The 16511-nt window shown below is 43.3% G+C and overlaps 1 protein-coding gene across 1 annotated transcript; it reads right to left on the reverse strand.

Moving 5' to 3' along the window:
- Positions 1-12585: 12585 nt before the first annotated feature.
- On the reverse strand, positions 12586-15671 carry LOC110621208 (transaldolase). Its single transcript, XM_021765387.2, has 7 exons — positions 15386-15671; positions 14596-14767; positions 14295-14344; positions 13711-14011; positions 13322-13510; positions 13053-13235; positions 12586-12965 (listed from the first exon to the last, which is right to left on the reverse strand). The coding sequence occupies exons 1-7, from the start codon at positions 15571-15573 to the stop codon at positions 12720-12722; spliced, it is 1329 nt and encodes a 442-aa protein (XP_021621079.1). The 5' UTR covers positions 15574-15671; the 3' UTR covers positions 12586-12719.
- Between the last annotated feature and the right edge of the window lie 840 nt (positions 15672-16511).

A 16511-nucleotide genomic window follows, 5' to 3' on the forward strand; every position in this document is an offset into this window, starting at 1 on the left:
CTTCTAATAAAATAAAATAAGTAAAAGATACATATGTTATTTTAACCATATTAGTTATATTTTTTAATTTAAATGAAAAATAAAAGTAGAGTGATATAAAATTCTAAAAAATCAGTTATAGAACACTTCGAAAAAATCTCAACTCAACAGAGCCATTATTTAAATTCAATATTATTTAACTTTTTTTAGTAAAAAATTGGAATGTAAGAATAGAATCTAAATCTTATAAGCTGAGTGATATGCCATTAACTATTAGATTAAATCAGGCTAAATTGAATTAAATTTATTAATGGAGATTTATAATTTAGTCCACGAATATTGTCATTATTAATAAGTCAGTCCCTGTATTTTTAGAAACTTATTAAAACATAAATCTTTTCTCTCCGTCAACGAAATAGTCTTTCCGTTTATTTTTACCTTTAAAAATATAGTAAAAGACCAAATTAACCCCTTTTTTTTCCTCCTCCTCCTCCTCCTTTTTCTTCTTCGTCAATTCTTCCTCCTTCTTCTACTTCTTCTTCTGCTTCTGCTTCTTCTGCTTCTTCTTCTTCTCCTTCTTCTTCTTCTTCTTCTCCTTCATCATCATCATCTTCTTCTTCTTTTTTGAGAAGGAGGAGGAGGGACTATTTCGTTGACGAAAAGAAACGATAAGGACGTTTTAATAGATGTGAGAAAAGATAAAAACTATTTCATTGACAAAAAAAACGATAAGGACGTTTTAATATATATGAGAAAAGATAAGGACGTTTTAATATATTTCTGAAAATATAGGAAGAGACGATTTTGTTGACGAAAAGAAACGATGAGTAGGGACTATTTTGTTGACGGGAAGAAATGATAAGAACGTTTTAATAGATATGAGAAAAGATAGAGACTATTTTATTGATGGAAAGAAATGATAAGGACGTTTTAATATATATAAAAATAGATAAAAATATTTTAATAGATTTTTGAAAATGTAGGGACTAATTTGTTAATAATAACTGATGATCTGAGATCCAGAGAATAGGGTTTTACAATGGGTTCTGTAAAACTGAAAAAACTTAGACCTAGAGGAGAGTATTTCTCCTTTTATATGTTTCCTTTTGTCTACTAGTGACGTGTAACAGAACGTGTATCATTGGACCACCTGTCCCTGCTACGTTGATACGGACGTACAAGGAAATCAGATCTCTGTCCCATGCATAACGGCCCCTGATTCTCCCCGGGCGCGCATGCAGATGGTCCCACAAGGCGAATGGGCTGAACTCCCTCCTAGTTCTGGGCTGGGCTGGAGGATGAGGTTAAGACTAGACCCGGAGGGAATCTGTCCATCGGGCCAGGAGAGCTAGACCGGCCTATTTGAAGAATCGGACTGGAGCTCAGTCTTTGAGCTAAATGGACTGGCCCTGACTCTTGGAGGAGGCTTAATAGCCTTCAGGCTATGAGCTGCCCTAGCGGGCCTGGCCCTAGACTGAGGTGAAGAAACCCAGCGGTCATCAATTGCCCCTTTACCTTCTCGTCAGTTATTGCTTCGACTGATGAGGGGGTAAATCCCAAGAATCATTATGACCGCGTCTGTTTATGTACTGCTTCCTTCGTAATGCCTTTTTATCTTTTTGTCCTTTTGACTTTCGAGTCCCCTCTGTCCTTTTCCATTTCTGGCTTTCCTCTGTTCTTTGTGCGTACTATCGTCTTCACTTTCTTGCTTTTATTTTCCAGATACGCCTTCCTTCCTTTTCTATGAATATCCTTTAAGGATCCTGACGCCGCTAGCCTAGAGTCTAGCATCACCTCGTTCAGCATAAGAACCTCCTTCTCGGAGTATCTCTCGATATCACCCCCTTCTTCCCTTTCAGGACCTTCGCCAGAATGGAGGGGGTCTTTCCTTCCGATCCATATACCTTTGGTATAATCAATCTTCATGAAGGCGTGAACTCCTTTCTCTTATTTCTTTTCTTCCATGGGATTTTTATAGCATTTCGAGATTGCTTCTCAAGTGTCAGCCACTAATTTTATTCTCTTCATATTTTCTTTTGAACCTATCTGTCTGAGTGGGGGTTTCACATTCATGAGGCATCCGTTTGGTACCTTATTCGGGCTGGTCAAGGCGAGCCGAAAATTTTATTACCTTGTCCCTTATAGATGTCCATTTTGATCTTGCTTTTGTGATTCTTGTTGAGAGCCATTCTGACTTGCCCCGGTTTTGGATTTTTTGCAGTTTCTTAGGTGAAGATGAATCAGATTGAACCCCTTAAAATTCTTACGCTGTCCAGGGGGAGCCTGAATGTAGCCCCGGACGCCCTCCTGGTTGGACGATCGGCGGGGGGTTTACCCAACTAGTGGTCGAAGTTATATCGTTCAGGTCGTCCAGCCGGCCTCCTCCTCTTGTTCCTGCCCAAGCTCCGGAGCCGAGCTTTCTCGGTGCTGAATCTTCAAGGCAGCCAAGTATTGACAAGTCCATCTCAGCCGCAGTAGTTGTTCAAGCTCTCAGGTTCCCTCGGGCTTCAAGGCCGAGCGAGGACTCCGGTTTGACGGGAGCGAAGCCTGCCCCGTCTTTTGGCGATGCTTCTGGAGAGAGGCCTGAGGCCTTCATAGCTGAGATGGGGACCCTTGCTAGCAGGGCTGAGATCGCCTTTGTGGGGAATGTCTATAGGGTCCCTTCCGAGGTCGGTCCGACTGCCGAGGATAGGGAACTCAGCTTTGTGGATGATGGGGGTGTAGCGGAGAAGGTCGGAGGCAAGTGTCCCATTCTCATCAAAGTGCTTGTCCTGGTTCGCGCTCCAAAGAAGTCTTGGGCTTCTGGAAGATCGGCTTCTGTCTTTCTTTCTCCCGGGGAGGAGGAGAAGGTTCTCGTGGTGCCCCTGATGTCTGCTCCTGACTCAAACTCATGGAATAACATGGTTTCTGAGGCTTACTGTGAGATACAAGATGCTATTCACACATGTAACATAAGCAAGGGTAATCTGCTAAAATTAGTCCAACATAGTATGTGTGTAGGTTTCTAACATTCACTTGTTCCATTGCTCTTCAGAATGCCTCGTCAATTTTCCTCGGCTTGCTCAAGTGTATCGTGCATCACACTTGGGCGACAGAAAGCCTGCTTATGACGGAACAGTGAGAGATGCTTATGGAAATCAACTTATTCAGCTCTCCTATAATAACGAGATAGAGTTCGGCTGGGGAGTAGGGGACCTCTAAGGGAGTATAAGGAGTCCGCCGAGCTAAAAAGGGAACATGGTAGATAATAGTACCTCTGGTCGTGTAAGTCCTTTAAGGACAGTTTTTCCTTCAGTGGAGTAGGCACTTGTAACATGCTATAAATGTACTTTTCTTTTAATGAAACTTTATTTTTACTTGTTTTGCTTGTTTTCTTCTTTTTGCTTTCAAACTCATCAGAACTGAAATTCTACTAATTGACTGAACTTTTGGCTTATAGACTCATTTATTTTGCTAAGGCATTCTTATCTGCAAGCTCTTTCTGGGTTGGACTATACTTATCCATGAGCTCTGTTTTTAACATGGGATTGGACTCTCGACCTGCAAGTTCTTATGATTCTTGCAAGGACAGCCTCATTTTTCTCTTATTACTTCGTCATTATGAGCTTGGTCATACAACCCTTGTTTAATAGTAATAAGTCAGATCGCGTACCTTTGAAGGTGATAAGCAGGGCCGGCCTTTTTGCCCTTAGTTCCAATTTGATAAGGGCTGAAACTGGGGTTTCATCTGCTCATGCCTTTGAATTTCTCCTCGAGTTGCCCCTTTTACCTCCTCAGCATTTATGACGTGAGTGGTGAGCGGGTAAATCCCTAAACTTCATTTGGAATGGCGCTGCTTTATTTTAGACGATTTTACCTTTCCGTCTGGTAATGAGTTTGGGTATCTGGTCTCCTTTGAGGTTATCCTTTGTCAGTTGGTGCGGTGTGGGCTGTATGCCCCACTGGGAGGGGGAGTTCAGCTGTGTTGTCGTTTTCCTCTCCCAGGGTCATTTTTGCTAAGCGTTCGTTTATTGTGAGTTGATCCGAGCTGTGGGTGGGATCATTTGCTTTTGTCGTGAGTTCGTCCGTTCAGCTGATCAAGGAGCTCGGATTTTTGTTATTTACTTGGATTTTTGTGCTACAGCTTTTGCGTTGTTTGTGTGACGGGCTCATGAGTTCGAAAATTCTCCTTCTTTTTTGTGAAGTCAGCGCTTAATTTCTTGCTTTCTTGACGAGCCTCAGACGGGCTGTGTTTCAGGGCTCCAGGTCATTTTTGTTCCGAGGAAATCTTGTTGATCCCGTTGGCCGTTTTTGCTCCGGGATGTCTTTTTGAGATCCTCGCTGGCAGTTTTTGCTCCGGGGAGATCTTGTTGATCCCGCCGGCCGTTTTTGCTCCAGGAGATCTTACGGGATCCTGGCCTTTTTTGCTCCGGGGAGATCTTGTTGATCCCGCCGGCCATTTTTGCTCCAGGAGATCTTACGGGATCCTGGCCGTTTTTACTCCGGGGAGATCTTGTTGATCCCGCCGGCCGTTTTTGCTCCAGGAGATCTTACGGGATCCTGGCCGTTTTTGCTCCGGGGAGATCTTGGCCATTTTTGCTCCAAGAGGTCTTACGGGATCCTGGCCGTTTTTGCTCCGGGGAGATCTTGTTGATCCCGCCGGCCGTTTTTGCTTCGGGAGGTCTTTTTGAGATCCTCGCCGGCCGTTTTTGCTCTGGGAGATCTTTGAGATCCGCCGGCCTTGTACCTTCTTTGAGGTCTTCTGTAAGATTCGGGCTCTGTGGCCTTACTGTCGCTTTGTCATCTCAGCTGGTTTTGTGCCTAACTGAGGTCTTGGGCAAGATTCAGGCTCATTGGCCTTACTGTCGCTTCGTCATCTCAGCTGGTTTTGTGCCTAACTGAGGTCTTGGGCAAGATTCAGGCTTATTGGCCTTATTGTCGCTTCGTTATCTCAGCTGGTTTTGTGCCTAAATGAGGTCTTGGACAAGATTCAGGCTCATTGGCCTTACTGTCGCTTCGTCATCTCAGCTGGTTTTGTGCCTAACTGAGGTCTTGGGCACTTATGCCTGTTTCATTTTTCCCTTTTGTTTCTTTCATGAGAGCCATGTGAGTAGAGACAAGTAATGAATTGAGACGATAAGCATCGCCTATTTTATTACCATGCTTTTAAAATACAATAAGTCTTTTGCATTTATCGATACCTCAAGGGAAGTATCTTTTCAAGTGTTGGATATTCCAGGCATGGGGCTCAGGGTTTCCCTGCATATTTTCAATTCGGTATACTCCTGGCCTGACCACTTTTGTTATTCTAAAGGGGCCCTCCCAGGTTGGTGCTAACTTGCCTACCGCCGCTCTCTTTCCCGTAGCCTCCAGGTTTCTCAGGGCTAGGTCTCCCACCTTTAGGCTTCTTTCCCTGACCCTTTGGTTGTAGTAGCGAGCTGCTCGTTGTTGATAAGTGGCAGTTCGGACTTGGGCTTCCTCCCTAATCTCTTCGAGGGCATCAAGGTTACTTCTCAACTTGTCACTGTTGGTGCTTTTGTTAGCAAATTGAACTCGATGAGTGGGGATTTGTAACTCGATGGGGACTACGGCCTCTGTGCCAAAAGCGAGTGCAAAGGGCATTTCCTTAGTGGACGTTCTGGGGGTAGTTTGGAGTGCCCATAGAATGCTGTTGAGCTCTTCCGCCCAGTTCGCCTTTACCCCATCCAGCCGTTTCTTCAATCCTTGGAGGATAGCTCTGTTGGTGACCTCCATTTGGCCGTTGGTCTGAGGATGGGCCACTGAGGAGAACTTGTGCCATATACCCATGTTGGCCGTAAATGCTTTGAAGGTGTTGCAGTCAAACTGCCTGCCGTTGTCTGAAACGAGCACCCTCAGTATGCCGAATCTGCAGATGATGTGCCCCCATACGAAATCTATCATCTGGCGGGCTGTGATTGTAGGGATTGCCTCCGCCTCTAGCCATTTTGAGAAGTACTCCACAGCCACCACTACGAATTTTCTCTGTCCTGTGGTCTTGGGAAAGGGCCCCAGGATGTCTATTCCCCATTGTGAGAAGGGCCAGGGGCTGGATATGTTGGATTGAGGAGTGGCTGGGATATTGATGGCGTTAGCGAACCTCTGGCATATATCGCGTTTTCGGACGAACTCTTCCGCCTCCCCTTTGACAGTGGGCCAATAATACCCTTGCCTGAATATTTTATTAGCAAGTATTCCTGCCCCTTCGTGAGCCCCGCATATTCCTCTGTGTATCTCTTCCATCACCTTTATTGCTTCCTCCGGGCTTACGCACCTGAGCCAGGGGCTGGACTTCCCTCTTCTGTATAATGTCCCCCTTACTACTTGGTAGTTAGCAGCTCTAGCTGCTATCCTTCTTGCTTCATCCTTGTCTGCAGGGAGCTTTCCCTTTTCCAGATATTCTAGGTATGGGGTCATCCAGTTCTGGCCTTGTTCTACCTGCAACACGGTGGCTGTTTTATTAAAAGCAGGTGTGCTGACATGCTGTATGTATACTTCGTCAGGGAGCTGCTCTAATTCTTCCTTGGACAATCAACTAAGCAAGTCTGCTTCTTCATTTTCCTCTCGAGGTATTCTTTGGTATTTGACTATGGTTCCCCGGCCCTTGAGCTCGGCTTCTATGGCTTTTACCTTTGCTAAATAATCCTGCATGGTTGGATCTCTGGCCTGATATACCCCAGTTACCTGGTTGATTACCAGTTGGGAGTCACTGTTTACTTCGAGGTCGGTTACCCCTACCTCCATTGCCACCAGCATCCCATTTATTAAAGCCTCATATTCTGCTACGTTATTAGAGGCCTTGAATTCCAGGCGCAGGGCATAGCAGACCTTAAACTCTTCAGGCCCTTTAAGCATCATCCCGGCGCCACTGCCCTCGGCGCTTGACGCCCCGTCTACATACAACTTCCATTCAAATTCTTGGAGAGGCTCTTCTTCTCTCTCACTCCCCAACGCTTTAAAGTTGACTCTCCCTGCTCCTCGTTAAATGAGCACTCCGCTATGAAGTCAGCCAGGGCCTTAGATTTTATAGAGGTCCAAGGTCGATATTCTAGGCAGTAAGGGCTAATTTCCATGGACCAGGCAAGCATCCGACCTGATGTTTCTGGCCTGCGCAGAATCTTCTTCAGAGGTTAGTCCGTCATCACTATACCTTGATGGCTTTCCAGGTAGACCCTAAACTTCCGGACTGCTAGCAACAGAGCATACGCCACCTTTTCAATGTTCAGGTATCTAGTCTCGGCACCCTTAAGTACCTTACTGACGTAAAATACTGGCTTTTGTTCTCCTTCATCTACCCTTACCAATACTGCACTAATCGCTTGTTCAGAGGCTGCCAAGTATATAAGGAGTTCCTCTCCTTCCAAGGGGCTGCTGAGCACATGAGGGGAGCTGAGGTAGCTTTTAAGTTCTTCGAAAGCCTTTCGGCAGTCTTCCGTCCATTCAAAGTTTGGTACCTTCCTCAACTTCTTAAAGAATGGCAAGCATTTCTCTGCCGACCTGGACATAAAGCGATTTAACACCACTACTCTCCTAGTCAGTCTTTGGACATCCCTCACACAGGTTGGCTCTGGCATATTCAGTATAGCTTCTATTTTCTCTGGATTGGGCTCGATGCCTTTCCCACTCACCATATATCCCAGGAACTTTCCTCCTCTGATGAAGAAAGCACATTTTGTTGGGTTCAACCTCATTCTATACTATTCTAATACATCAAATACCTCCCTCAGATCTATCATATGCTGCTGGAAAGTGGGGCTTTTGACCACCATATCATCTACATACACCTCTACATTTCTGCCGATCTGATCTTTGAAGACCTTGTTCATCAGTCTTTGATATGTTGCCCCGGCGTTTTTCAGCCCGAAGGGCATAGCTTTATAGCAATAGGTCCCCTCTTCTGTTATGAACGAGGTCTTTTCTTCGTCCGACCTGTCCATTGGGATTTGATGATAACCCGACATAGCATCCAAAGAAGACATGTAATCGAAACCGGCCGTAGAGTCGACCATTTTATTAATATCAGGGAGAGGATAACAATCTTTAGGACAGACCTGATTCAGGTCAGTAAAATCTATGCACATCCTATATTTGCCATTGGCTTTTTTGACTAATACAGGATTTGCTAACCACTGCGGGTACATAACTTCCCTAATAAAGCCTGCCTCTTCTAATTTCTGTACTTTCTCCCTGGTGGCCTGTTGCTTCTCCCTTCCTACCACCCTCTTCTTCTGTTTTACCGGTCTGGCGTCGGGGAGGACGTTCAACTTATGGGTCATCACCTTTGGTTCAATCCCGGGTATGTCAGAAGGCTTCCAAGCGAAGCTCGATGCGTGACCTCGGATCAGGGCCATGACTTCAGTTTTTTGTTCTTTAGTGAGGCCGGCATTGAGACTGAAGACCTTATCTGTCTCTGCTTCTGATAAAGGAAAAGTCTCCAGCTCTCCGACCGGCTCCGTTCTGGTTTCTTTCTCCTCATCCCTGACCTCTAGCACCTCTGAGTCAAGTCTTTCTGCCGCCGAGCTCGGCTCCGCCACTGTGGCTAAGTATACTGCTCTCGCTTCCTCCTGGCTTCCCCGGACTACCCCTACTCCTGCCTCAGTTGGAAACTTCAACGCCAGATATCTGATGCTGGTGACTGCCTTGAAGTCAAACAAGGCAGGCCTCCCCAGGATTGCATTGTAGCTCAATGAGAGTTTGACCACTAAGAACACCGCATAATGGGTGCGAGTTATTAGTGCTTCGCCTAAGGTGAGAGCCAACTTCACCTTCCCCTCCACGGGCACTGGTACTCCTCCGATCCCCTTGACCGGTGCCTAATTCCGGACTATCTGCTCTTCAGGGATTCCCATCTGCTGGAAGACCCGGTATGGCAACAGGTTAACCTTACTCCCGTCATCCACTAGGATCTTCTTCACCCGATAGTTGTGAATGACGGCTTCGATGACAAGAGCATCGTCATGGGGCATTTGAACACCTTGAGCATCCTTCGGAGAGAAAGTGAAGGTCACTGGAGTGTGCTCGGTGACCTGCATGATCTCGGCGCTACTGCCCTCTCCATTCCGGCTCCTCTTCTTCCCTCTACGGCTCATCCGGCCTCCTGTTCCCCCAACAATCATGTTGATGGTCCCACTGGACCCATCATTTACTGGTCCGACTCCCGTTCTCCTTGGCGCTTGGGCTGCTGGATTGGGCGGAGGCCTCTGTCCCTCTGGTTTCCTTACGAAGTTCTTGAGGTACCCTCTTTTTATCAACCTTTCGATCTCCGTAATCAACTGGAAACAGTTATTGGTGTCGTGGCCATGTGTGCGATGGTATTGACAATATTTGTCAGGATCTCGCTGGCTTGCTTCCATTTTCATAGGCCTAGGCCATTGAAGGAACTCCTTGTCCTGGACAGCCATGAGCACCTCGGCTCTATACACGCTGAGAGGGGTCGGTGTTTCCGGAACCCACGGGGGGAGTGACCTTTGCTCTGAGGCCCGAGGAGGTAGAGGTCTTTGGTCCCTTCGATCCCAGGGTTGTCGGTAAGGCTCAGGTCTCTTGCCATGCTTTTTCTCGTGCTTCTCCGGCCTTCCTTCCTCCGGTGCTTTCCCCTTGTCTAACGCTCCCCTGGCGAACCTGCTTGTTACTAAGGCATCATCCTGCCTTATGTATTTTTCAGCCCGCTTCATTAGCTCGGCCAGTGAGGTCGGAGGCTTCCTGCTCAGTGAACCAAAGAAATCTGCTGAGGTCGTCCCCTTCTGCATGGCTTCTACAGCCCTTCCTTCATCGAGCTCGGAGATTTGCAAGGCCTCCGTATTGAAACGGGCGACGTATTCCCTGAGTGATTCGTCTCTCCTCTGTCTGACTGTCTCCAGGCAACTCATCTTCCTATCTGCGGGCACCCCGGCGATAAACCGGCTGATGAAGCGGATGGCCAGATCTACAAAGCTACTAACGCTTCCCGCCTCAAGGCTGTTGAACCACGCCCGTGCTGGCCCCGAGAGCGTCGTAGGAAATACCTTGCACATCAGGGCGTCTGATAGAGTTTGCAGCTCCATGAAAGTCTTGTAGTTCAAGACATGCTCCCTAGGGTTCCCAGCCCCGTCGTATGTGGCCATAGGCGGCATCATAAACTTCTTGGGGACGGTCTCTTGCTGTATCCACTTCGAGAAGGGCGAAGAGGTGGGTAGGAGGGTCTGGTTCTGATCCTTCGTTCCTAACTCGGCCAAGAGTTGCTCTCTCATCTTTTGCAACTTCTGGTCTACACTCTCCCCTTCCCGCTTGGGCTTCCTCTCCTGGTGGGCCTCCTCTTCCCATGTCTCACTCCCCATTCTTCCAGTGGTTCCGGCGGAGTAGCTATCGACTTCATCATTCTCTATCAACTCCTTCACCCTCCTTCCATGAACTCGAGCTGCCGGCTCTTCCTCTTCTCCGGCTCTCCTCCTCTCGTCTCCGGTTTCTTGGCTGACAGTTCTGGGGTGGTTGAAGGTAGGCTGAGGTTCGTTGGTCTGGGGTTCTTCTACCACCGGTGACACGTTGGCGGGGGTGCTAAGGCCCCGTTGCTGCATTATCTGCCCCAACCAGTGGGCGGTGCTCTATAGTTGGAGGGCCATGGTTTGGAGGTCTTGGTTGGACAAGGTGGCGGCGGAAGCATTCCCCGCTAGGCTTGGTGATGGGTTGAAAGGGATTGGTGTTTGGTTATTTGGTGTTGTAGGACTGGAAAAAGAGAACTGTTGTCCCTCCTGAGCGGAGCTCAGGTCATTAGGGGTATTGACAAGATTGTTTTCGTTGTGGTTAGCCATTGTGGATCTCAGTGGGTATTTGTGAGAGTGGAACTCCAGCGATGAAAAGATCTCCTTCGTTCCCACAGACGGCGCCAATTGATGATCTGAGATCCAAAGAATAGGATTTTACAATGGGTTCTGTAAAACTGAAAAAACTTAGACCTAGAGGAGAGTATTTCTCCTTTTATATGTTTCCTTTTATATGTTTCCTTTTATCTGCTAGTGACGTGTAACAGAACGTGTATCTTTGGACCACCTATCCCTGCTACGTTGATACGGACGTACGAGGGAATCAGATCTCTGTCCCATGCATAACGACCCCTAATTCTCCCCGGGCGCGCATGCGGATGGTCCCACGAGGCGAATGGGCTGAACTCCCTCCTAGTTCTGGGCTGGGCCGGAGGATGAGGTTAAGACTAGACCCGAAGGGAATCTGTCCATCGGGCCAAGAGAGCTAGACCGGCCTATTTGAAGAATCGGACTGGAGCCCAGTCTTTGAGCTGAATAGACTGGCTCTGGCTCTTGGAGGAGGCTTAGTAGCCTTCAGGCTATGAGCTGCCCTGGCGGGTCTGGCCCTAGACTGAGGTGAAGAAACCTAGCGGTCATCAATAACAATATCCAAAAACTAAATAAGTGGTTTTATTTGAGGGTAAAATTGAATTTTAAAAATTTTCTCTCCTTTTTTTATCTATCTAATTTTAACGGAAAAGAGGACGAAAGGATTATTTCGTTAACGAAAATAAAAGATAAGGACGTTTTAATAGGTTTCTAAAAATACAGGGACTGATTTGTTAATAATGGTAATATCCATGACTAAATCACCCATTTATTAATACAATATAATAATATAGTTACATTTTGTATATAAAATTATTAACAAAAATATTAAGTGAAACTATTACAAGTAAAATACAAATCTCATACCGGAATTCAGCCATCATGTACAAACCATTTTACCTTCAACCCCTGAATGTTGCTTCCAACCCAGTTGTCAAACCACGTCATGTTATAAGGGGTGAAGACAATGAGCTTCTCTTATTCATGCCCTCTACTGAGCTGGAGTTCCACTACATGTGAAAGTTGTTGAAATTTAGTGGAAATAAATTAGTGACCACAATGGTTGTGGAACATACGGGACGATCCAAATTCGAATAGTGATGGTACTAGAACTTAAGACAATTAATGAATTTTAGCTCAGTGGACTTTAAGTTATCTCTAAGTTTACGACGTCTAGATTTCAAGCTATATATATATATATATATAAAGAGTAAGCTAAGATATTTGAAACTCACTTTGATCGGAAAAATAAAATATTCAATATAATATCATAATTTTTTTTAAGAGCAGGCATTGAGCCCGTGACTCTGGTAAGATTAATGTCAGTGGTAACGATGGAGGAGAAGGTGATGGAGGGTTAGGGTGGGGGGGCAGAGAACGAGAGGGAGAAAAGGAGATTGAAGAGAAGTTGACATGAGAGCAGTAAAGAAGCAAAGGGTGAAGGCGAGTGAGGTTGAAGGAGAGGAATTGACCGAGAATTGTTGTTAACTTTTTATTTAGCATATTCAAACTTTACGTGATTTTAAAATTTAAAAATAATTAATAACGAATTTACAAACTCAGAAAACTAAAAATAATCAATAATTCCCTCTTCCCCGAGTGCCTGACAACTAATTATGAATTTCAGATGTCAGACGCCAAAGCTCGCAAGGGCACATTGACCTGATTTCGTCTAAAGGCTTAGACTGCATCACCCATAACCCAAGTACTTTTGCATCTTCAGTTCGTAGAAACCACATACATTTCACGCATTGCCTATGAAAGAATGCATGAGACAAGACCAAGCAACGGCAAGCAGAATCTCTTAAATAACCAGAAAACTTATGATACACAATCAAGTCTTACATGACACCAACTAGCTTTCTTACAGCAGGATAGACAACCCACTTTTATTACGTCGTACAAACGATTCACAAGGGCTTACAGGCTAACAAGTTTGAGAGAGTTTGCCTTCTCTTGCAGGGTATCCAGCAAACTGTCGAAGCTCTTCTTGAATGAGTCCACTCCTTCAACCTCAAGCTGATTCCCTACGTAGCTCCAATCAATTCCCAACTTCTCAAGTGCACTGTAAATTCCTTCAGCTTCAGATACATTTGAGTCTATTGTTCTTCCAACACTTCCATGGTCAACGAATGCTTGAAGAGCTTGGTCGGGCATAGTTGAAACCTGCAGATAAATTGCTCAACTACTGGATAATTTAACTCTTAAAATTGCATCGAGTAAACAAGATAAAAGTTCTCATGAATGGCTCACTGTGTCAGGTCCAATGAGAGGAGCAACATATAAAGTATCAGGGTAGGCTGGGTTCTTAACACTGGTTGAAGCCCATAGCACCCTCTGCTTCTTGGCACCCTTTTTCACCAGAGCCTCCCATCTTGGACCAGAGAATTTCTTCTGGTAGAGCTGGTATGCCAGGGCTGCTTGAGCAACTGCAGCCTAAAGAAGTAAAAAAGAACAATATTTAAATTATATGCTTCAGGTATATCCAGTATTTAAGAAATAGAAAAATATTACTTAGTTACCTTCCCTCGAAGATCAAGGGCTTCTGGAGTTCCAATTTTTTCTAGCATTTTGTCAACGAGAGTGTCTACCCTGCTGACAAAGAAAGACGCCACACTAGTAACTCTGGAGAGGTCACTTAGGCCAGAAGCCTCAAGGCCATCCAAGTAGGCATCAATGACTGCTTCATATCTGGCAATGGAGAATATAAGCTGTGCACATACATAAATGTGGACAGAATGTTAGAACATCACCATACAATCAATTTATTAAAAGAAAGAAATTCATTAAATACAAACAAAAAATTAAGATTTCCATTAGGAGCCCTGCCTGCAACAGGCAACTTACTATAATCACCCAGTTATATGAGAAGATGACTAAGACAAGACAAGGATGCATAGAATGAACTTACAGTGACATTCACACTAATGCCATTTGAAATAACTTCCTTGATTGAGGGAATGCATGGAGCAGTAGCAGGAATCTTAATGTATACATTGGGGCGATCAACCACCTTATGAAGCCATTTTGCAGCCTCAACCGTCCCTTTAGTATCGTCAGCTAGTCTGGGAGAAACTTCAACAGAAACATAACCATCACCTCCATCTGTTTGATCATAAATTGGTTCAAAGAGCTTGCATGCATCTTGAATGTCCTTCACCACTAGTTCCCAATAGGCACTTTCAATGTCTTTTCCTGACTGTACAAGTTCCCTGAAAATGCAACAATCCAGTCAGAAAGAAAAAATTTCTGAATGGATCAGAAGAAAGAACAATTTTAATTTCTCACTCAAAACCAATATCCAACTTCTAAAACCAACGGTCTTTAACAATCAGCAAAGTCAGGGAGGACTCGGGAGATATCTGTGGAGTACCTTGTCCCCATTCAGACGATAAATTAAACTTGGCATACATCAGGACACAACAGAACAATGGAATTAATTCAGCTACCACAGATTAATTACTATAAATTTGGAAAACCCTTTTTCCCCCATACCTGAACTGGTCATTGTATGCATTTGAGGATGATATAGCTTTCTGGAAAATCTGGAACCACACATATCATATAGCTTGTCAGATAACAACTAATAAGGAAAAAGCACCAATAAAAGTTGAACACTCTCTCTAAGTCATATTGCAATTTTCTAACTAATTTCTTTTCTTTTATCTCTTTTTTTTTTTTTTTTTTTAATTCAATGAAAAGCCTTTAGCTTATTGCATTGAAAATATATTTTAACCAGGTGTGTATAATATACACATGGGATATGTAGAGTAAAAAACAACATATCAGCAATTACCGCTGGGTTGCTAGTTACGCCCCTGACACCACTCTCGATCAGAGGAATCAGATCAGTAACAGGTCGACAAAGGTTATCATACCATGGACTCTGGCCCTCTCGCTCATAGAGATCATGAAGAGTTGTTCTCTTTATTGGACTACCATTTCCAGTGGACTGAGCACACCTAACACTGAAACAAGGTATTCTTAGAATACAAATTGAAATGTGTCCAGCGTTAGAGAACAAAAAGACAAGCAACCAGAAAATAACGTCAATAACAATAGGAATCATTAGTTTATCCATTTGCACATCAAGTATCAGGCCCACGAGCATCAAGGCTCTAAACTAAGTGGGCAGAAGCATTCCTTCAACATCATTCAACATTTTGTTAACTACCCAAATCAGATCCAACGAAAAAAATTGTAGAACCAGAGAACGATATTTAACAACTATACAGAAATGAAAGTGAGCCATTTTTATAGATGAAATATTTAAAATTTTCAATAAATCACTAATTAACAATGAGAAACAGAACATATGTGCCTCTGATTCTGAAGGATCAAATATAGATTAAATACACAAAAAGAGAAAACGAATACAAGAATCATAGCGAAGAATAAACCGGTAAAGCGAAATGACCTAAATCAACATGCACAAGGTTCCAAAAAAATCTGTATGTCATAGGATCATAACAGCCTGAAACATTACATAATGTACAGTGAATACAACAACCGCTCTAGAAAGGGAAATTCTTTATATCTAAAGAAGATAGAGATTGAAAGATTATACAAATCTAGGTAATACTCACACCAAGGAGCGAATCATAGGCTGGCTACTTCGAACCGACAACTTAGATGATGCAGCTCTGGCAATGAAAGAATTCTTGGTATGGCAATCGACGAAGCACAGAGGCGCAGAAGATCTGGAAACAAAGGAAGAAGGCGGTGATAAAGAGGCAGCAGGGCTGGCACTTGCGAGCTTGGAAATCGTAGCCATGGAGGCGATTGGATCAGAGAGATAGAGAGAGTTGGGTTGGTGAGGAGGGAGAGGGTTTTACTCCTTATTACGATACCAACGATATAAAAAAATGGGTTTCTTTAAAGAGATGGTGCGTTTAGGTGACGAGTTATAGGTGGCGCGTACATGGTCAAAGCCACAGGTAGGAACAACTAATTTTATTGACGTAAAATTCTTGTTTATAAAATTTTTATTATTTTTATAATAAACCACCGAAATTTTATGGTTTATTTTATAAATAAAGTAAGTTTTTATAAAATTATATGAGAATTTTTATTTTTTAAAAATAAATTTTTTAATTAAAAAATTTGAATTCATTAATTTCAAAAAAAAATTTTTTTTAATCGAATTGAATTAATAACTTCAAATATCCGACAAAAATTAGAATTTATATAGTAAATTATTTTGTGAAATAAAATTTGAGAGCAATGATGGAAATGTCCATTGCCTCCCCTCCTGTTGTATGCATCTTTCATCAACAACTGTTTGATTTAGCATGGTATTGAGGTCAAAAGCTGAATTAAGTTGAAGGTGGAGAGTTGGGATTAAGGTAGAATACGTTTTAAAAATTTTACTATTTAATTTCTATATTAATGTTAATTATTAAACATTTTATTATTTAATTTTTATGTTTTTAAAAAATTTATTAATTAATTTTATAGATTTTTAAAAAAATATACTAATTAATATCTTTATATTAAAAATATTTTAATTTTTTAATAATTAATAAATAAAATATTAATAATATTTTAATATATTTTTTAAAATAAAAAAAAATTAATTAGTTAATTTTTTAATAATATGAAAATCAAATAGTAAATTTAGTACGTATAATAAAAGGAGGACGGTAGATTGCATGAAAAGAAAGAAGGGGAAGGTAAAATGGTGTTGTACAGCGAAAGAAAAAGAAAAATCAA

The sequence above is a fragment of the Manihot esculenta genome, chromosome 8 (assembly GCF_001659605.2).
Source record: "Manihot esculenta cultivar AM560-2 chromosome 8, M.esculenta_v8, whole genome shotgun sequence".
In the NCBI taxonomy this organism is placed as follows: Eukaryota; Viridiplantae; Streptophyta; class Magnoliopsida; order Malpighiales; family Euphorbiaceae; genus Manihot; species Manihot esculenta.

Excerpts from the sequence above, each read along its gene's own strand:
- LOC110621208 (XM_021765387.2), bottom strand. The coding sequence starts at position 15,573 with ATGGCTACGATTTCCAAGCTCGCAAGTGCCAGCCCTGCTGCCTCTTTA. Across the intron at positions 13,511-13,710 it reads GCATTAGTGTGAATGTCACT|CTTATATTCTCCATTGCCAG; the intron begins GTAAGTTCATTC and ends GTATGTGCACAG. Across the intron at positions 13,236-13,321 it reads CCCTTGATCTTCGAGGGAAG|GCTGCAGTTGCTCAAGCAGC; the intron begins GTAACTAAGTAA and ends TTACTTCTTTAG.